Source organism: Cavia porcellus, unplaced genomic scaffold, assembly GCF_034190915.1.
Source record: "Cavia porcellus strain 051 isolate PalLab524CR breed Dunkin Hartley unplaced genomic scaffold, mCavPor4.1 scaffold_21, whole genome shotgun sequence".
Classification (NCBI taxonomy): domain Eukaryota; kingdom Metazoa; phylum Chordata; class Mammalia; order Rodentia; family Caviidae; genus Cavia; species Cavia porcellus.
The window spans coordinates 61,716,685-61,739,197 of NW_026947504.1; the positions used below are offsets into that span (position 1 = coordinate 61,716,685).

A 22,513-nucleotide genomic window follows, 5' to 3' on the forward strand; every position below is an offset into this window, starting at 1 on the left:
GCACCCCACTGTTGGGTGTGAATGTGATCCAGTTACAGAGCAGAGGCAGGCACAGGCAAAAATAGGACCCTCTCCTCCATCTAAATCCCAAAAGACATCAGTCTTTGTCTCTGTCCCAAAAAAATATTTCTTGCTTGAGTTCCCAAAATCGTATGATCTGCAGTTTACCGCATGAGTACACTAGCATCAGAGTATTTTAAAGTAACTAGCCAAGCACAGAGGCGTGCACCTGTAATGTCAGCACTACGAAAGCCTAAGGCAGGAGGACTAGAAATCTGACCTTAGCCTGAAAAACTCTGGGGCTTAGACCTTGTCTCAAAATATTTACAAAAAAAATTTTAAAGGGCTGCGGACGTTAGCACAGTGCAAAGATTCTGGGTTCAGTCCTCACTGAAAGATCAACTAACCATGCTTAAGTAATTTAACTAGTCAGCATAAGCTAATGTGATCTGTTATTAAACCAAATAACTTTGCAATAAGTTAGACTATTATTAAGCCTAAGTGGTGAAGTTATTAAAATACCTGAGCATCTTCTACATGTTGCAGTCTGAAATGGGAAGATGACAGTTGTACTCCGGCAAAACTCACAAATGAAGCCCTTTCCCTGACACAGCTGTAAGGAAGGCACAAAACAGTTACAAACTGGCAGTGCTTCAGATGACTATGTTACTGCTCTTACAGAACTTCATAGGCATGAATTTTTGTCCCCAAGGTTGAAATCAAGGCCCGTGATTTCAACTTTCTTTAGATTTGGGGGCTCCCCAAGTGGCTTCTGCACTCACAGATGGGGCTCAGGGAGGTGCCTGAGTCGTGGGAGTGACAGAGCCAGCTGGCTGTTAAGAAGCAGGGCCTGGCTAGCGATGGGTCACTGGGTGTGGCCTGGAGGGTGCATCTCCCCCCACAGCGCCTCCTTCTCTCTAGTTGGGTATTTTGTCCAAGGATTGAGGAAAGCAAGTAAACAAGCCTCTTAGACATACATTCAACCTGCAGCCTGTGGGTTGGACATGCCTGTGGTGTATTTAAAAATATTCTTAAAAAGAGACTTTGTTGGGTTGGGGATTTAGCTCAGCGGTATAAGCGCCTGCTGGGTGAGTGCAACATTGTGAGTTCAATCCCCGGTACCAATAAAAAAAAAGAGACTTCATTATATACATTAATTACATTATATGTTTTATATGCAGCATAAGATAATTTCTCTTCATTCAGTGCAGCCTAGGAAAGACAGTGGCGTCCATGTGGCCTTCTGGCCTTAACTCCTGGGCTCAACTGATGAATTCCGAGGCTTTTGCCTCAGCCTCCCAAGTAGGGGGAACTCACAGACATGCCACCACACCTGGCTTTAAACCCCTGTTCTAATTCTTGGAGGTCCATTTCTGGTTGCTGGACTAGAATCCTTCAGTTCATGTAGACACAAAGCTTTTTTTTTTTTTTTTCACTAGATCAGTCCAAGTGACTGATTCAAGACACAGTGGGCTCCAATCGGGGCTCAGCATCCTGATGAAGAGCTGCGGGCCCCACGTTGTGTCCCAGCTCTGCCAGTTGCCAGCAGGATGCCCGTGGCTTGGTAGTTCTCAGCACTTCCCTCACAGTTAGTAAGCATCCAGTGCAGTCAAGTGCAGAGCGTGCAGCCCTGGCCGTGGGCGAGGAACAGCTCAGGGCTGTACTCGCTGCGGGCAAACCCTTACCTCACAGCCGGCCACGTGTGCCAAGGAAGTTTTCAGAACGTCCCTGAGCAGGGGCGCCAGCAGCCCTTTCTTGGTCCTGACGAGGTCCTCCAGGGAGAACAGGTGGAGCTCATCAGTCAGGTGTCCGGGCACCTGCTCAAACTCCTTTAACGTACTGCCAGAGACAAGGAGGGAAACTCAGAAGGCCACCCACATAGCACACAGCCCAGGGACAGGCAGGCCTGATGACTGCTCTTAGCACTAATGCTCAATTTTTAAAATGTGATTTACAAAAATAGCCCTGACAACAGTAGAGAACCATGATCACTACTCTACACTTTTCAAGTTTGCCTCGAAGCCAGAAAGATGTTAAACATTCATAAACACTGATACCAAAGATTGAATGAACAGACACTATCCGCCCACGCCACGCCTGTACTGAGTGAAAGAAAACAGAGCATTTGATTTCCAAGTCTGAAAAATGCGTGCCAAGTACTGTCTGATCACCAGTATTCAAAATGACTGCTATCTTCATTCCGGTCAAGCTTCAAGCTTGTCCATGACCATGACTGTCATGGGAGGGGACTTACTGGGCACAAAGAGCTGGGTGACTCAAACCCGAGTCCAGCGCTGAACTCAAGACTTGAGCCTCCACGTGCTGGCAGTCAAAGTCACTTACACATCCCATGGGGATCCAGAACTTCAAATGCACCCAGGCTCCAGAATTCCCTAGGTCAGTTATTGGCAGAGTCACCCATCCCCTCCCCAAGCCAGTCACACTGGACATGGCACAGTTAATGCCACACAGCCTTTAATTCTGTCCCACAGCCTGGGACATCATTCATTCTGCGTCTTCTGCCTCAAGGTTCCAGATCCTTCTTATTGGGTCCGACGTACCCTTGACAGGGTTAGGCTCCCCCACACCGGAAGTCTTGTTCGCTGTCACTGTCTGAAAACTGAGTTGAAAGCCATCTCCACTGTATTATCAGGACACCTCGTGTGTGTGTGTGTGTGTGTGTGTGTGTGTGTGTGTGTGTGTGTGTCTGTGCGCACGCGCATGTGTGTAACATGCAGTCTAACAAGAATCTATTTGACTTTCCTACTGTGCTTGACAGAGATTTTTTAAAAATCTGAAGCAAAGAATGGCCATTCAAGAAATTTTCATGGAAGAGAGAATGTATGGTTCTGTTACACATCATCAATGAGAAAACCAAGACCCTCAAGAGTATTAAGCTGTCATTGTCAAAGCAAGAGGTAGGGACTCAAGGTCCAATGACTACTGTATACTTTTCCCCAAGAAATTTAATTCAAAAGCAATGTATCATCATGAAATAAAGATCGAAAACTAAAAAAAGCTTTCAAAGGAAAAAATTTTCAAACCTTATGACCTCATCTATTATGAAAATAATCTTAATCGCCTTGATAACTTACTCCTTTCCACTTAAAAATCTCTCCATTAGACTTTTATAGGCAAATGAATGCAACTTGAGAACATACTTATTAATGAAATAAACACATGTGTAAACACTGTATTATTTCATTAGCATGAAAAGCTGAAAGAAAAGAAGTATGTATATGATTGTATACTGATTTCTCTGAAGAAATTGAAGACATTGAGCAGAAAGATCTGTGCTGGTGTTGTCTGGATGATGAAATGCAGATGCTCTGGGTGAATGACTTGGGATGACAAGGGGCAATGTATGTAAGTTGCATCCTTGACTGACATGCTGTGAAATTTTGTCTGTTTTTCTTTTCTTCTACTTCTTTTCCTTTTAATCCTCGAAATAAAGTGCATTTGGAAAAAAATCTTTCCATTAATTCATGCCTAAAACTTTATTGGCTGTTCCCCCTTCTATATTATACACGGGGCATTAAGTATCACCTTTCCTGAACACTGGGTAGATTTTTAATACGACTCCTTATATTATAAAAATTCTTACTAGTACATGTTTGCAGTACATGATTATATTCATCATGGGGAGTTGATACAGGTAACATATTTTAATTCTTTTTACATCTCATACTCTCATTGTCTCCTCTCCTTTCATCTCTTAGTCCCATTCTCATCTGTAAAATATCTATCTCCCTATTTATGTTTTATTTTGCTCTTTAATTTATTTATTTTCTGGTTTTCTCATATGACAGAAACCATGTGACATTTAAGCTTGTGTATCTTCTTTTATTTAATTTTATGGTCTCAAAGTGTATCCATTTTCCTACAAATGCCTCATATTATCCTGCTTTATAGCACAGTAGACCTCTATTACATATGAATACATTTTCGTTATCCATTCACCTGCAGATGGACACAAACACCAATTCCAAGACTCAGCTATTATGAGTTGTGCTGCTATAATCATGCATGAATCACTGTAATACGAAGTCTCTTTCAGGAAGCAACCTAGCTGGGAAATTTCTATGTTTAGTGTTCTGAGCAATCTCCGTAGTGGTTACACCGGCTTACACTCCCACCAACAGTACAGAAGTGTTCTTTCCGTCCCCTCAGCTCTGTCAGCTTTTGTTATTGATTTCTTGGTAACAGCCACTCTTCCTGGAGCAAAGTGAAATCAGTGTTATTTTGATTTGCATTTCTCCAATGGCCACCAATGTTGAATATTATATCACGTATTTATTGATCAGTTGTCTCCTTCTGTGAAGTGTCTATTCTTTTCAGTTGCCCATTTTTGGACTGGACCTGTTATTTCAGCTGTCTAGTGTTTTGAGTTCTTTGTTAATATTCTAGACATTAGTCTTTTGTCCAAGGAGTAGCTGGAAAAGATTTTCTCCCTTCTGTAGGTTGGTTATTCTTTCACTCTGTGGGCTGTTTCGTATGCTTTACAGAAGCTTTTCATTTGATATAATCCTAACTGTTCATTAATGACAATATTTCTTGTGTTACTGTGGTCTTGTTCAGAAAGTCTTTGCCTATGCCTGTGTCTTTAAGAGTTTTATCTATTTCATCTTCCAGAAGATTAGATGTTTTGTCTTGAATATTTAGAACTTTGATCCATTTTGATTTTATTTTAGAACATAATGAGAGATACAGGTCTAGATTCAATCTGCATATTTTTAGCCAATTTTCTCAGCACCATTTGTTAAAGAGGTTATCATTCCTCCTGGGTGTATCTTTGATTCCCTTATCAAAGACTAGATGGCTGAATGTGCCTGGGGTTGTTTCAATATCCTCTGTTTTGTTTCACTGATCCACATCTGTTTTGCGCCAGTATCAGGCTGTTTTTATCACTATAGCTTTGTAACATAACTTGAAATTCAGGGTTGTGGTGCCTCCTGCTTTGCTCTTGCTACCCAGGATGACTTTTGCTATTATAGGTCTCTTCTGTTTCCGCATGAATTGTAGGATTCTTCTCTAGTTTTGTGAGAATTCCCTTAGTATTCTGATTGAGCTTGGAAGTATGGCCATTTTGACAATATTGGTTCTGTCTATCCAGGAACAGGGGACATCTTTCCATTTTCTGATGTCCACTTTGGTCTTCTTTTTTAGAGTACTATGGTAAAGTTTTCATTAGAGGTCTTTCAATTCCTTACGTTAATTCCTAAATGTTTAACATTTCTTGAAGCTATTGTGGATGGTATTGCTTTCCTAATCTCTTTCTCTGTGGGTTCATTATAGGTGTATGAAACACTACTGATTTTTATATGTTGATTTTATATCCTGTTACCTTGCTGAATTTATTAGTTTTTGGTGGACTTCTTATTTAAAAACATTTCAGCTAAATCTCTATCTATATCAGTAATATGTCCTTAGGATTTATCTTTACAAGTATGTTCTGGAGGTCATGGTCTCACCCAGGTGGACATGCCTCAAGCCCTCTGTAAGGGATTTTAACAAGTCCAGTGTCCCTAGGTTTATAACACTATTTGCAAGAAATGGAAATGCCCAAGTGTCATTCATTGGGTGAATGGGTAACTTACAATGGGTGGGTAAATGGCTTATAATGGAATATTGTTTAGGAAATTCTGACTTAGGTTACAACATGAATGAATCTTGGGAATATAATAAGTGAAATAAGCTAGTCACAAAATGACACATTCTGTAGCACCCCACTTATATGAGGTACTCAAAGTAATAAAATTTGAGAGAAATAAACTTGAAAGGTGGTTGCCAGGGACATGGGGGGAGGCAGTCAGTGTTTAAAGGTTAGAAATAACTTTCTGTCTTTTAAAATGAAGACTTTTCCATATGGACAGTGGTGATGCTCCCATAATGATGGAACTGTACCTTTTTGTGCCACAGAAATTTAATTCACAGCTTTCTCATTGAACAACATGCTCATCCCTTCTTATTTATTTATTTTGTTAAATTCTGAGACAGGGTTTCAGTAAGGCTGTGCTTGAATTTGCAGCTCTGCCTCAGGCTTCCCAAAGTGCTGGGATTATAGGTGCGCACAGCACTGTGCCTGGTGGAAAGGTACTTAGTATCAATGAACCTACATAATAAAATAAATGGTATTTCATACAGATTTACCAAATGTACTTTCTTTTCATATTTGTCCTGGCCCATTCTCTTAACAAGTTAAATTTTCCACTAGTGATTTTGAAGAGTGGCCACCATCCCAACAGTGCCACAGGTAATTACTAAGACCTGCCCAGGAGAGGGGCAAGGCCAGCAGGCCCGCGGGAGGGCAGATGGAGGAGGCAGCACAGGCTGCCCTGTGAGAACCGTACCTGTCAGCAAACCTGCAAGTCTTCAACAGCTTCTTGATATGAAAGACCTGCTCCTGGATGTCCTAACAGGAGAGACCACCAGGGGAAGAGAGAGAGAGTTACACGTGATCAATAACTCTGGCACCGAGCAGGCCCATGTTAAATCTCACAGTGAACTATCACCCTGTATAAGGCCAACATTTGAGGCAAACAGCCTCTGCAGCAGGTGCGCATGTCTGACTCCATGGATCCAGAAGGTCCTGGATGGATCCAGAGGGTCCTGGATGGATCCAGGTTTGGGGAGTCTAAAGCTTACACACCACTTTGGAGGACCTCTTCAAGAAAAACACAAAGTGTGTGTCCGTGTGTAAAATATATTTAAAATATCTATATACAATTCAGATGAGGCCTCAGAACCCCGAAGCTCACATCACAGTTTTCTGTGTACCTCTCTGAGGGTCTGTATGGGCCCTGAGACCAGAGAGACTCACATTTCCAGCCAAACCCACTTCCACAAAGACGCTCTCACCCTCTCACCTTCACCCTGTCGAGTTCCTTGGCTTTTGCGGAGAGGTTATGGTGGATGCTCAGCACATTGAAAATGGGCTGGTGCCATATGTGGTCGAGCAGCTGTTTGGAGAAATTGCTGACATAGTACTTCCTGAAGTCCCACATCGTGAAGATCCGCGCAGGGATGCAGGACTCGGCGTAGGAGTGGCAGCTGTCACAGAAATACTTCCCCAGGTATTCACAGTACCGGAGCCGCTTCACAAACTCTGCGGGGCACACAGGAGGACCCTGAAAATCCACCCAGGTGCACCCCCACCCCGATTCCTCTGCAAGGGTCAGAGACTCAGATGGCTGGTTTCACAATGGCAAAGCCATACTCCACCTCAGGACAATTGCAAACAATTTGACAGGGACGTGGGGACTTAATACTCTGGCCGTGTGTGAGCTTCCATAGGTTGCAAAAACAAAACCCTGTCAAAATGCTCCTAGATTTGCAAACTGGGCTGCAGTGTGGCCAAAGGCCATTCCACATAAACCTGGATATCTGGATGAGAGTGCTGACTCCAGCTGTCACCAGCAGGACAGAGAAGGCCAGAAGTTTTCGGGCCACCAACTGTTCCGAAACCACGAAACACAGTGGCAACACAGAGTTCCTCAGTTAATCAGAGAACAAGAAAAAGAATGAATGAATGACAGAAGCAGGTGGTGCAAGGAAAGAAGAAATACAGGTACTCAACAGAGATGGAAAAAGCTCTCCATCTGTGCAACCGTCAAAGGACTGCACACTGAAACAATGAGAACTTCTGACCTGCCCTGGACAGTCACGAGTGTAGAATATCCAGAGCAGGTGAGGAGTACAGACCTGGGCTCCCTCCTGTCCTGATGGAGTGAGCCTGGAGGAGGACATTCCTGTGGCACATTTCGACCTTCCCCGTGCCGCAAAAATCTGCTTCTGTGATTTCATCAGACAGAAACACTAGCAGGCACACACAATATACAAATATATTCATTACAGCACATTTGTAATTGGGGGTGAGTGGGATGGCAACCAGAATGTTCGTCAAAAGGCAACTGGAGAAATAAGTACCGTGCTCTCAGCGTGAAATGCTATACAGGTTAAAAGGAAAAGGAACAGCATGGGAAATGCATATCCAGGGACAGATAGATTCCACGTGGTCTCAATTTTGTTTTAAAAAATATATACATACATGGTCTAGGTTCTTATCAAAAAGCCAACAGTAAGTTATTTCTGGAGCATGGGGGGAAATGCTCTCACTCTTTATACTTTTGAATTTGCTAAAAAAAAAAATGCATTGCTTTTGAAAATCTAATAAAATATTTTGACAAACAAAATGTATAGAGATGAATGTGGCAGTTATCGGTGTGCCCACCATTCAGGCAAACAAGGAAAACAATCTGAAGTCTCTTATGTGCACCTCGCTCAGTGCCTAGGGTCAAACATGAACCAGCTCTGCAAGTTTAAAATTTAACATTCATGGTTTCACTCCTGTGTCTGTTCGTAATTAAGATGTCATAAGGTGGAGCATAAAGCAGAGCACTAGTTGACAAATTGGTTAACATACATTGTAAGAATTCATGAAATAATGGATAGGGAAGAGGTTACTATAGTACCTGGCACAATGATTGCTGTTTACAAGTAATGGTTAAAATGTCGATAGGTTCTGAATAACCATAGATCAATCTTTTTATTGGAAACACACCGGTTAAATGTTTGACATGTACTATATCGTTCTGTGCTCAAAACTCTGAGGTAGGGACTGTCATATTTTATTGACAAGGAAATGAAGTCAAGCAACAATGCAGGGACACACACGCAGCAAGCAGGATCCTGCTGGAGCGCCAGTCTTAGCCATTGCACCTTCCTCCTCCTCTGCAGCATGCTGTGGAGGGGAGGGAGGGGAGGAGCTGATGCCTCTGCACCAGCCTGAAGGACCCCCCAGGCCTAGTGCAGGCTCAGAAGTGATTTTTAGAAGCAAATCAATGGATTCGGGTCAGAGCCCAGAGGCAGAGAGCTGGCAACATGCACAAGAGTCTGGGTTCAACCTCCAGCACATGCCCGCCCACAATAAAGAAACAAATCACTGCGTTAGTCATGCTGTATGGTTTCAAAGAATAGTGTATTAGCTCCTTAGGAAAACATAGGGTTAGAAACCTATGAATTTCCAATAAAAATACTTTCATCAAATGGTGAATACACAACTTCGATTTATGGATATTTCTGCTTTAAGCCAACCTAATTACCATACTGCACTTATTGATATCATTAAATTCAGGTCTACTAGGACTACAGCCCACATTTGCTCCAAAAGAAAAGTCACAGACTTCTTGCACTTCAGGGCACTGGTTGGCACGTCAGCACTGTGTTGGGGGCATTTTAAGCAGTGAAATTACCAACAAAAAGCACAAAAAGACAAAAAAAAAATCCATGACACTAAATAAAAGACCAAAAGGTATCCTCTGACCCACACCCTGAACATTCCTGATCAAACTTAGGAAGATGAAAAGACAAAAGGGAGACAGATGGCATCAGTAACATTCCCTGATACAATTCATCTCTCCCTAATTATGTGGAAGCCTAACATCGAAATATCCATCCACTTCTCCATCAGACTTCATTGACTACATATCAAATTTTACCTTATCACAATAGAATAAACTATATCTATGTCTTATAGTTTTTATAATTTTAATTAAAAGAGCACATAACAAAGTGCTCTAAATGAGTGAATCTCACCTAGTGTTCTCTTTTCCCCCTCCAGGGACATTTGGATATATTAGGAGACATTTGCAGTTGTCACTACTGGGAGGATGCCCTGGCATTGCGTGATACTGCTAAGTATCCTATGATCCCCTGCTACAAACTGGGAAATCCTGCTCTAAACAACAACTGTTCTTATCTCGTGAAGTCAATGGCATGGGAAAAATTAGGAAGAATACTCCAAAACAAGACTAACAGAGCCTTCTATGAGCATGGATAGTTTTTATCTGTGCTGGCCAAAAGTTAGCATAACTGAATTGAATTTTACATTTTAATTAATTTAAAATTAATGTATGTAGCCATATGAACTAGCAGCCACCATCTTGGATATAGTAGTGTAGAATAAAGCTAACCAAAGGGAACTAAGACCATATGAAATTCAGCTGGAACTTGAATGGAAAAATTAGCCATGTATCACATCTTGAGAACAACACATGAAACTGGACCAGTAGTGGACAATATTAGAGAATTGTTATGTTTTGGTATGAAATTGTTTATCACCTTTATTTTTAGGATGTGCTGAACTGATAAGGGTAAAACGTCATGTTAGAGTATGAAATTAAAGAAACATGACAAGTAAATTCAATGTAGAATTCCAGCCTGGCTTCTGAAACAGATAAAAGGACCTTAGGGAACACCTGGTGAAATCTGATAAATGCTGTTGACATAGTTATTGGAGCTGTAACCAACGCTAAATTCTCAGATTTATAATCATACAAAGATTACATTAGATGTTGACACCAGGGAAAGCTGCCTGGGAACTCTCCATAGTATCTTTGCAACTCATTTGTAGGTTTAAAAGTGGTGTCCAAATATATAAAGTTAAAAAAATTGTCCTCAGGGCTAGAGAAATTTTGCAGGGAAAGTCCAAAATTATTTACATACTTCATACTGTTATCTACGGTCTGCTCTGCCTACTTTTGGAGAGTGTTCTGTCCTCTCATTTTTCTTCTCCTCTGCCGCAGGCACTGGGAACGTGATGAACCCCGACTCGCGCCCACCGGACCCCGGGAGATAATCAGTTCCCTGCAAGGCCCCTCACTGCCAGGCTTTCCCATCCCAAGCCCAGGTTAAATCCCCCAGCTGTGAACACCACCGCACTTTTGTCTTTCTCTTTCGTAACACACATCATTCTTTTTTTTTTTCTTCACTTTCTTGGCTGATGATTATGACTTCCCTACAAAGCAGAAAGCAGATGTCACAAATTAGGCAGCACCATGTTTACAAAATCACCACTGCATCAACAGGGCAGGCACACAGCTCCACGCCTGAACAAACTTCGGAAAGTACTGAGAAAGTTGGTGGAATCATAGTCACGTGACTAGTGTGTAACTCATGCATTCAGTATTTATGAGGCACTGGGATGCAGTGGCTGATCAGCAGACACGGTCCTGGTCACGCTAGGACCATGAGAAAATGAGTTGGTTAAAGACTAGTTACAACTCTGATGCCTGTCATCGGGGTAGTAGAGGAAGCCCGGGCAGATTTTTGTTTCCTACTTTTATCTCTTGAAGTATAGCCCCTCATGAGAGAACAAGGAATTCCCAGTCTAGCTGGGCAAAGCCTGATTTTTTAGGGCCCAACCCAGATATGATGCCCTCAGGCCACCTCTTCAAACTGAGAGAAATCTGGCCAGCTCCTTGACAAACCATTCACTGGACAATCCTTCCTTCTTTCCTTCTACAGAATCTCACTATATCGTCCAGGCTGGCCTTAAAATCAGTATGTAGCCCCAGACTGGCCTTAAATTTGTCATCCTTCTGCTTCAGCCTCCCAAAGTGCTGGGCTTACAGGCACGTGACATGTGTAACCACGCCCAGCATGAGAAATGTCTTCTAATGACCAACCACAAGCTAGGCAGTCCTTTCAAAACGAGATAAAACAATGAACTAAAGCAGCAACATATTGCCCTTATAATTTAGTGATGGAAAGAGATAATAAATCAGGGTAAGAGAATTTTCTAGGAAAAATGAGGAGAAAAAGGAATCTAAAAAATATACGTGATTATTTGTGAACATAAGTATAGCAAAGTGGGCACTCTACACAGGGTAGCCAGGAAGACCTTGGGATATCTGAATGAAGATGCGGAGGAGGCAAAAGAATCAGCCATGGGCAGGTCTGCAGGATCGGGCTTCTGGGGAGAGAAACCCACAAATGCAAATCCCCAGGTCAGGAGAGTGGTGCTTTCAAGGTTCCAGTGGGGAGGCCATGTGACTGAGGCCAAGTGCCTGATGGGAAGATGGCTAGGGTACTGGTCCCCCTAGTTCCTGGGTGGGCCCACAGTCTTACAGGTCATGTCAGCCTCTACTCGAAAGAGAAGACAGCTCTTAAAACAAGGGTGGTTCACAAGATGGCACAAACTGCCACAGATACACTGCCAATTCTTGTTACTCTTTGCTCTGCCATCATGTATAAGCCAGGTATCTGGGATGCATACTTACTAGGCTCTATCGGAGCTCCACAGCCAGCACAGAAAAAATTCTGGGCCACTACCCCCATCTCTCTCCTGAGGACAGAAAATGGTAGTCATTATATTCCAGAGGCAACCAAGTAGAACATTTTCACTGACTGGAAAAGCAGCTGTGCCATGTTTCTTGGGTAAGGGCCTTAATTTTACCATTTCTCTTTGGAAAAAAAGGTATTATATTCAATACAGTTTTCTAGTTAAAACCTCTATGTCTTTTTCCAGCTAGAACTCTTAAAAAGGCTCAGCTATCCCCAAAGTAGAAGTCGGTACCACAAATTATTATTCTACTAATAGCTTTTTAGGGGCTTCCCCTGCCCATATAGAGAAGTTAAGTCCAGAGAGAACTAAAGATATGCTATAGTGAAAGGTAGTTACCCAGATATCAAAAGATGACCTGCTTGCAAAGTTCACAAATGAATGCAAAGTTTTAGATGAATACGAGGTTACGTGAGACAAAGCTGTCACTCATCTCTAGTTAAGAGCTATGTCATGAAAATGTATTTTTTCTGTTGAACTGTTGTGTCATAATGTCCCATGTGATTTGGAAAATTTGATTTCAGTTCCAGTTCAGTAAAAGTGACCAAGGTAAAAATAAGTGAAGTCTCTGCTCATGTGCCTTAGAGAGGACTCACGGAAAACCCTGAGAGAAGACACCCCATACTAGGGAAAGTGACCCTCACAATGCCTACAAAGCTAGCTCCTCTGCCAAGCAGCCCCACAGACTTTTGCTTCCCCTCAAAACCAAAAGGCAACAGAGAGAGTGCCTTCTATAAGGCACCGGGGGCAGCCAACAACCCTCACCAGTGCCTTCATAACTCTTGGAAGTTTGCACATCAAATTCAACACAAATAAAGAGAAATGCAAAAGTTGTACTTGGTGAAAATGCTTTTGGCCTCTAATCTTTGTCTATAATCTGTCGTATACTCTCAGAACAAATCCCAATCAAATCACTACTTCATACATAATATACACACACTTATACACAGGTTTATTTCCTTCTGTACATCATGTTAGTTGTTGTTTTGTGATTTTTTTAAAGAAATTTAGTTACTTCTTAGAGTAACTAAAGATATTTTGTGCATTTTTCAAAGGTAGGGGCTCTCCTCAAGGTTAAATTTTCTTTTTAAAAAATATATTCATTTGTTTTCACTACATGCTAACTCCACTGGAAAATAGAATGGTCCAGCCTTAAAACTACTGCATTGTTCAGTTTCAATATGAGTCACTTGACATCCCCTCTAATACTATATAACTATCAATTGTTGTGCAATATCCATAGTTAGGGATGTACAGTCACATCCTCCACCTACCTAATTTACAAAAGCCCCCAAAAGCCCCAGAAAAACAAGGTGCTGAAAAAACTAACACAGAAAAATATACCTAATTTTCTTTTTTTTTAAATAAGCTTTCCTGTGTCCCGCAGCATATTTTTTTTTCTTTCCTCTGCTTCCATGAAGAATCAGTGGGATGAATCCCACCTATTTTAAATCGATGTGCTCGCTTAGGCAGCACATACACTAAAAATATTTTACATGGACTGAGTTTCAGGCAGCAGCCAATACTTACTTGAGTGGTGGGTGAATATCAAATATGATTTGAAATCTAGGGGGCTCCCAGTCTTCAATGCCTCTCATCCTAGACTTAAGTTTAATTCCCTGTACTACATCCATACTAGATTCAAAGTCTTTTCGGACATGCTCTTCATTTATAACCTGCAAAACACATAAGAGGATTTAAGGATACTTTAAATAAGCCTTTTTAAAGAGTTTAAATTAGGGAGCTGGGGATTTAGCTCAGCGGCATAAGCGCCTGCCTTGCAAGCAGGCAGTCGTGAGTTCGATCCCTGGTACCGATAAAAAATGAAAAAGACAAAAAAAAAAAAAAAGAGTTTAAATTACAAAGAACACTCAAATATATTTCTTAAAATTTACTGTGAGAAACTGAAACTGCTTACAATTGGACTAAAGAACATGGCAAGAGCCCTCCAACACCCAGGTAAGACCACTTTTCTTTTGTTTTTAGTTCATTTCCAGACTTTGGACTTACAGCAAATAGGTCATTTTGACTTGCACTATTTCATGAGTTACAAAAGTCACCATGCCTCAGTCAAGAGACCAACAAATACTGGAATTCTGCTGTGGCCAGGCTTTGAGAAAAGCTCCATTTGGCCATTAATGTTCAGTGGCTTCGCTTGTCATTCCTCAGGTTTGCATGCCATGTCCCCTGGTTTAACTCTCATGGATACACTGCCAGGCCCCTGAGCTTGTCCCTGCAGCGCTCTGCCAAGGACACCTTACAACATTTTCACCTGCCTCAGTGCTGTCCCACCCAAAACTGATCTCAACTTCTGAGATTTTCAGATTTCCCAAATTCCCCAGATAAAATTGAACCTTCCTCACCCACATTCCCAGAATGCCTCGTCCCGCCCTCCTCCTGTCACAAGGTCCTTGATCCAGTGGCTGCACAGAAGGCAGCACATCCTCTGAGAGAAGGAGAGCTGATCACCAAACTAGCAGTCTAGCCGTCTGGGCATGACTCCCACTGAGCTTCTGATAGGCCCTGCTGAGGTCTGGACCAAGACTTTGAAATAAAAATAAGGAAAATATCTACCAATAAAGATATATTGAAGGATTGAACTGTGAACCACACAACATGATCCCTGGTACACAGATCCCTGGTACTCAATATGTGTCAGTTTTGTCATTCATTTAGAGTTTTCACTCAGTGACCACACAAGAAACATAGTTGAAGTCAATGGGCCAGCCCCAATGAGAATTCAGGAACTTCTGATTCAAGATCAATTTATTTTCTTACTTACTATTGAGCTGGATGCCTTCGGGGTGCCTTCCAGCTGATAACTGACGAGTGAAAACTTCCAGGACTTCTGGAATACTTGGTACAACTCTCTGGCTAATCGCTCAGCAGAATTGAAGTCTGGATCGTAAGTAACACTGAAATGTAAGAGGTGCAAAAGTAGAAAACTACATGCATGAGAAACGGGTTCAGGATTACCAGGTTATCATTGTTTGCCACATTCCATAACTCAGAGGAAGCCGCCAGGTGAAAGCAAGCATCAATTGCTGGCTGAGTGTTTTGTGTGAAATGGTTTCTTCTCATGCTCAATTAATAGAGCATGTGTTCTCTATCACGGTACTAAGACTTGGGGGTCTGGGGAAAAGAGCAATGGATTTAAATTCAGAAGTCCTGGGTGCAAGGAAGCCCTACTTCTGTTATTTAGTAGCATTGCGATCTAAGATACATCCCAGATGAGCATCCTGTTAGTTGCTGGCTGTTTAGACAAACATGAATGTTGCCTGGCTGATTCATGAGAACTAAATGAAAATACATAGCAAGCCCTGATATGCACTATTAAACCTTAAAGAAACTTTGGGGCTGCATGGCTGGAATATGTGTAGTACTGCCCCTATTGTGAGATGGTGGAACCTTTGGGAAGTGGGCTTAGGTCACCGGGGGTGCAGGATCCTCCTTCCTGGCTGAAGATGTGAACGACCCTCTGACATGCACTCGCGCCGTGACAGGCCACCCTCACAGTCCTCACCACAGTCGACCTCAGACCATGCCCTTGAACTCCCAAACTGTGAGCTAAATAAAACTTTTCTCTTTATTTTTATTTATTTATTTACTTTAAAATTTTTCTCTTTAAAAGTTAGTTGTCTCGGGTAGTAACACTAAGCTGAAGATATGGGATGGGGGGGCTGCTTGATTTCTGTGTTGTTCCCCTCATTAGAACTGGCTCACCCAGCCAAGGGAGCAGAGGCTCAGCGTTCTCGGTGGACCTGTGAGTAACTGCATATGGATGACAGATACCTTGTAGAGGCGCTGCAGGTGCACCTGTGGGTTTCTACGATATCATTAAACTCTTCAAGTTCTGTGGAGAAATGGAAGAACAGGCAGTGAGATGTTTCAGTCTGTTTCACCCAGTCATAGCCCATTATTTTATAAGAACATACAATAGCTCCTTGGCTTTCAGAAAGAACCAATTATGCAGTGTCTCCATGTTTTACATTCTTCTCAATGCACATTCATATTTGCCAGGAGCAAATTAACTACTGACAGCTTCAGGAGACTACCGATTACCACCGAAGACGAAACTTCATCTGAAATGCCACCAAAATGTAACAGAAACCAAGCAAATAAAAGACCACAGTGAACATCTGTTTTTCATTCAGTTCCCCAAGTGAGGTGAGAGATTAGCTATCAAGACATCTGAAACAAGAACAAGTACTTTTTAATGTCAGAGATATAATCTGGACTTGGGCTAAGTTTCCCTGAACGCATGGATTGTGTGTGATACATGTCAATCTGTGTGTGTAAAGGGGAGCAGGAGGCAGCCAGTGATAGCCGGTGAGTTCCCAAATCTTACTTAAAATGACAAATTCATCCAAGTCACATTTGCTGGCCTCTTCGAGCACATTACTGTAAGAAGGTGCTTCAGCCATTGGGCTAACCTGTAACACAGCACAACCTAGAAAAAGAAAAGGGAGTTTGTCATCAGGAAGGGAAAGAAAAACCATGCAACCTCAACACCCAACTAAACACAAATCTGGAAATGAAAAGGCTAAGAAATTACTTTAAAATAATTAAAAATTCAGCCTCCAAGATAAAAAGAATGCAAGAAACTATTTTGTACTTTTACATTCACTCTGATTAAGAGAAATATTTCGAGACTTCATAACAGTAATCTGCCTTTAGATAGGTTTAAAAAATTCTGTAATGTAAATTTAAAAATGAAAAATGAAAGAGGGCTCAGTGGTCCAGTGCTTGCCTATAATGCTTAACACCCTGGATTAAAAAAAAAGAAAAAGGTTAAAAAAAAAAAGCAGCATCAGCTTCACAGTGAGGTATCGGTGTACATACATACTAATCAGCATAGGAGACTAAACACTATGCTGGCTTGAGGAGTGTGTCCCAAAATTCTTGTCCATCTAAACCTGTGAATGTAAACCAGGTACAACGTGTCACACAGCTGTAATCTCAGCTACTTGAGAGACTCAGTCAGTAAGATCACAAGTTTGAGGCCTGCGTGGACAACTTATGAGACCTCAACTCAAAAGAATAATTGCTTAAAAGGATGTGGTTCAATGACAGAATACTTCCTTAGCATACATGTCATGGCTGGTGTCTAGATGTCTGCCCAAAGCCTCATGTGATTGTAGGTAGGCTCTTCAGAGAAAGCTGGATCTAGAGTACGTGATGCTGGGACCACCAGTGTGTGGTTACTAAATTAGTCCCTGCTTGGTTCGGAGGGCCCTCCCCAGGACGGTAGCCCGGATACGGTATAAGGCACAGAAAGAGGGCTGCTGTGGTCAGTTGCTGCTTCTTCACTGCCTTCTGCTTGTGCTGAACTGTTTCTCCTCTGTAAACCCCTCTGCCATGCCATCCTGCCTTGGAGTCGGCCAGCTATGAATGACTATGAATTGAAACCTCCACAAACTGTGAGCTAAGTAAATTTTTTCCTGCTTTAACTTTGGGTGTCAAGAATTTCTGTCTCAGCAATGGGAAAAGTAACCAAGACAACTCACAAGCTCTGGAGGTAGGGAAACACTTGTGATTGCAGCCTCATTTGGAAATAGACTCTTTGCAGATGTAAAGATGCAAAACAAGCTTTAATTTTTTTCTCTTAATAAGCAAAGAGGGTGTGGAAGAGTAAAGATAACTAGTTCAGACGTAAGTCAGAGGTTACCTACATAGATCAGCAACAGAGAAAATGAAGTGCTTTGAGTTACCCAGAAATCAGGGTTAAGTCAGAGGTGCTGGGGGTCAGCCAGAATGTCAGGTTCAACAGGTCCTAGCTCCAGAAAGTAAATGCTTGGAAAAGAGGAAAAGCAAAGACTAGGGAGAAAGAAAGTAATGGGTGCTATGCAGTGAACAAAATCCACCAGAAATGGAATACAGAAAAAACAGAACTGAAGGGAGGATTTGAATTTAGGAAACAATAAGGAAGTAAAAAATGCTAATGGTCATTGCCATCTTAGGTACCCTTTCCTCTGGGTCTCAAAATGAAGCAAGTTTCACCAGAGACCCAGTGCAGGGGATCCTGGTCTCTGCTCTTGAGTTCGTCCTGCTTGGCTGCGAGGGTCTCCGCCTTAGCATGTAAACTCCTGGAGGGAAGGCACACATCCTGGGCACCACCCATCCCCAGCATTTCTATTGTAGGCTCACTGTTCGTTGATGAATGAAAAAGGTCTACTTGGAAAAGGAAAGAATGTGGAAGGGGACCAACAAGCTTGATGTGATCAAAACACAAGAGGTAGACAGCCACTACAAAGTGGAACTAAGTCCATGGAAAAACAGAACAAAGCATAGGACTTGAAAAATGGATGGAACATAATAACCAAACCCAAGGCCAAAGGGCAGTGAAATGGTAAGGATTACAGGGGCTACTCAAGAAAAAAGGAGGTTGTGTATGTATGTACCTCGCACTGGGAACTGAATGTAAGGCCTTCACACCAAGCTACGTCGCCAACCTTTCATTTATTTTTTATTTTGAGACAGGTCTCACTAAGTTGCCCAAGCAGGACTTGAACTTGTGATCCTTCTGCCTCAACCTCTAGAGTGCTGGGGTTACAGGCTTGTGACACCATATCCAGCTAAGACAAAGAATTTAGGGACATACATATGTCAGGACTTGACAGAACAGAAAAGATGCATGCGAAGAATAAAACTTCCTTATTTGTCTTAGTTACTTTACTCATTGCTAAAACAAAATATCTTACACCTGAAGTTAAAGGCAGAAAGCTTCACTTAGCTCACAGTTTGTAGAGGTTTCAGTCCATAATCCACTGGATCCAAGGCAGGGTGGCACATGGCAGGGGGCAACCACTCATGGTGTCAGAAGACAGCGAAAGCAAGGAGAGAAACAACTACTCTTTCTGTCCTTTATATTGTATGCAGACTTCCAGCCCTAGGGCCGGTGTAGCACTCACCCTTAATCCCAGCCAGAACTAAACAAAACCAAGCAGTAATAGACTGATTTACTAATCACACACCCTTGATCCTAGCATCACACACTGTAGCCACCTTGAAAACGTCCTGTGATGCATAAGACATCCAAACATAAACTGCACACTGCCTCTGCCAACTTGCCTTCATAGCCACTGTCTGAAGAACTGGAAGAGCCAGACTCTTGCTTTTCGTGGCTGTAGGAGGCAGCTTCAGAGTCAGCCCGGTCATTCCCAAGTGAACTGCCGACTTCGCCTGTGCCCCAGAGCTGTGTCTGCTGCTGACTCAGAATGTGACACTTCATTTTCTCCATTTCTGATATAATCATATCTGCAATGTAAAAGTGGGTATTTTCCTGCAAGGAAAAAGAATCCATTACAGTACTAGCATAACCAATTTTTTCTTGTGAAGAATATTTAGATTTGAAAATCAAGAAGTTACATGTAAGTGACAAGAAGTTACATGTAAGTGAAGTTAACATATATATAAATCTCAGTGTTCATTTAACTGGGTTATCAGGTCACTTATAACTCATAAAGCACATCATCTAGAGACAAATGTTTATTGTGTTGTGGTCAACAGACATCCCACACTGAATTTCTTGTGATAAGAAACCGCAGGCTGATTGTGGCCAAGTAGCAGATACCATTCATCAGTTATGGTCAACTTCCCATCTAGGCATATGCCTGTGGCCCCAGCACTCTGGGAGGCTGAGGTAGGAGGACTGCACATGACAACACTGCCTGACAATTTAGCAACTTAGTGAAACCCTGTCCCAAAATTTTTAAAAAAATGGATTTGAGTTCTAGCTCAGTGTGAAGCCTCTGAGTTCGGAAAACAAATAACCGAACAAAAAATTCTCCAGTTTAGTAGACTCTGCCCACAACCTGTCTCAGGTTTATCACTACCTGCAGTCGCCACCAATCACACTCCTGAAAGGAAACCAGTTTATTGTGCCTCTTCAAAGCAACGTTTCCAGATGTAGATCAGAAGAGCACTAATTAAGGGGTTAAGATTATTGGTGTTTAAAAAGAAGGCATCACTCACCTTTTCTATGTCCACAGGCAGCATGAATGCCTCGGGTGGAAAGGAATTCAAAGCAATGGCTGTTCTACTGCCTTGCACGACACCTGCCAATACACTAGGTTATTAAAAGTGGAACCAAGCAAGTTCAGAGATTCCCTAAGAAAATAAATCAACCCTAGGGCACAGCTTTTAAAAGCAAAACAACTGGCACAATACAGCAACAAGATAGGTGAAGAAGAAAGACCTTTGGGATGTTCGTAGGTCTGCAAGATCCACCCTAGTGATGGTCATTTCTATAGGAGGTCAAGGAAGTAACCAGAAGTTTGTTCAGAGGAGCCACCGAAGCACCAGTGCAGTGGAGGTGGCCACGACACAGAATCGTGGGAAACACCCACACGACGTGGGGGAAGCAAGAGGGAGAGCAGTCCAGAAGCAAGAACATACGAATTACCGGCTCACTTCCCCAACTCAGTGCAGCTGACGTCAAACTTCCTGTTATGCAACAAAAGCATCTGAGAAAACCACCATTGCTTCTCTAAAATGGTCTTCCTGTCATCAGAACCCAACAAGAGGCTGCAGAAAGTGCACTCCACTGAATCATCCATTCCTGCACCTGTGGCCACTTCATTACAGGCAATAACCACCATCCAAACAGGTACTTTCTGTGTCATGTGACTTCGTGCTGTGGCACTGAATGTGAATGTTTGAGCTAGAACTCAAACCCATTTTTTTTTAAATTTTTTAATAACAGCGACAAGAGCTGAGTTAACCCAACCTGCTAACTTAGAACAAACTGCTGCAATGTCCTGGTGGTTGAGTTCCTGTCACTGACTGCAAAGCAAGCAAGGTTACTCAAAAGCCTTGCCTCACATTCAAGAAAGTGGCTGCAGCGTGGAACACAAGGGACCTCTTGGCTTCAGAAGCCATCTGGATTGGTGAATTCTTCGTTAAAGGGCCAGGCATGGCCTAGCACAGGAGTATCAGGGAATACCCTACTGTATCTGTAGCTACTTCTCTACCCTGCCACTGTCGTAAGCAAGCATCTATTCATAAAATGTTTTTGATAAAAACAGAGAGCTGGTAAGATTTAGCTCACAGGTCACAGGTGCAGACTTGGCAAAGAGGAAAAGGCACAGAGACACGGACAGAGTGGAACAGCGGTCTGCTCACCAGCTGCTCCTCAGCCACAAAGTTTCCTCATGCAGTAAACTGGAATTTTTACCTATTGGGACAGTAAGGAGACAAGGGATGTCAAGGTGCTTTATAAATGTGTAGATGCTGAGCAAAGAAAGGAATGGTGGGGCTGTTTCCTAGGACCTCAGGAAATGCTTACAGGCTCGTGTGGCATCTTCCAGGAGAGGAAAACCCTGCTACAACCATTGGAGATGCAATGATCCTAGGAATACCCAAGTAGCTAAAGCCTGTTCTTTCCGTTGCTACCCTATGCTAAAACAAAGAACTAGATCACTCAGGACTTCTGTTTCTAATCCTATGGAATAAATTCCTTTACCAGGTTTCAGAGAGACTCTCAAACACTGAGTAGTTTTATTGTGTTTGGGTTTTTGTTTTTGTGGTAATGGGAATTGAATACAGGCCTTCTACATTGAGCTATAGCCCTGACCCTTCGTACTTTTAGATGGGATCTCACTGGGTCACTAAATTGGCCAGATTGGCTCCAACATACAACCCTCCCGCCTCAGGCTCCCACAGTCCCGGGATTACAGGCTGGGTCACCGTAGCCAGCTACTTTTTTCATTTCATTGGAACTGAATCCAAGAATTTTGGCGCATCATAGGGAAGGGCTCTGCTATTGAGTTACAGCCCCAAACCTTTTCATTTGTTTTTAATTCTGACACAATATCTTGCTACTTTTCCCTGATTGGCCTTGAAGTTTTGATCTTCCTGCATCAGTCGCCTAAGTAGCTGGGGTCACAGGAATGTGCCGCTGTGCCTGGCACTGAATGGCTTTTACAGGCATTGAGGATTGTTGGAAGTCCTTGTCCCAGTGCTACAGCACTGGGTACAACAAATACAGTGGTACAAATATTTTGGGCTGGGATATATTAGGCCCAAAGAAAATCTTCAGTCAGTGATAGATTATAACTTGTCTCTGAGAGAGATGTGAGAGAGATGACCTATTTCCAAAAGACCATCTAACAGCAGATTAATCTTATTTGGCAACCACTAGGTCTGAAAGTCACATTTTATCCTAAGAACTATCATGGCAATTGAGCAAAAGATAGGGAAAAAAGCTTGCAATTTGCTCAAATTTGGATTTTATCTCAAAATCAGCCATTGAAAAGTATCCAAAGTCTGCTACCCTTAAGCGATGGACAATGTACATAGATTGCCACCATCTTTGATTTTTCAAATTGAAAGGAATGAATTGAGGAAATGAATCCGATTGTCTGAGAAAGGAAGATGGGTTCCTGCTAATGA

The 22,513-nt window shown here is 42.3% G+C and overlaps 1 protein-coding gene across 10 annotated transcripts in view; it reads right to left on the bottom strand.

Annotated features, from left to right (window-relative positions):
* The window catches only part of Rubcnl (rubicon like autophagy enhancer), a 46,926-nt gene that overhangs the window by 9,299 nt on the left and 15,114 nt on the right, over window positions 1-22,513 (bottom strand). For all 10 annotated transcript variants that reach the window (XM_063232772.1, XM_003477311.5, XM_063232764.1 and 7 more), the window contains 11 exons: window positions 20,096-20,178; window positions 19,193-19,403; window positions 16,470-16,571; window positions 15,914-15,974; window positions 14,904-15,036; window positions 13,652-13,797; window positions 12,060-12,124; window positions 6,867-7,105; window positions 6,351-6,412; window positions 1,686-1,839; window positions 523-613 (listed from right to left, as the gene is read on the bottom strand). In XM_063232772.1, the coding sequence (XP_063088842.1) occupies window positions 523-613; window positions 1,686-1,839; window positions 6,351-6,412; window positions 6,867-7,105; window positions 12,060-12,124; window positions 13,652-13,797; window positions 14,904-15,036; window positions 15,914-15,974; window positions 16,470-16,571; window positions 19,193-19,403; window positions 20,096-20,178 (1,347 nt within the window). The remainder of the gene's footprint in view (window positions 1-522; window positions 614-1,685; window positions 1,840-6,350; window positions 6,413-6,866; window positions 7,106-12,059; window positions 12,125-13,651; window positions 13,798-14,903; window positions 15,037-15,913; window positions 15,975-16,469; window positions 16,572-19,192; window positions 19,404-20,095; window positions 20,179-22,513) is intronic.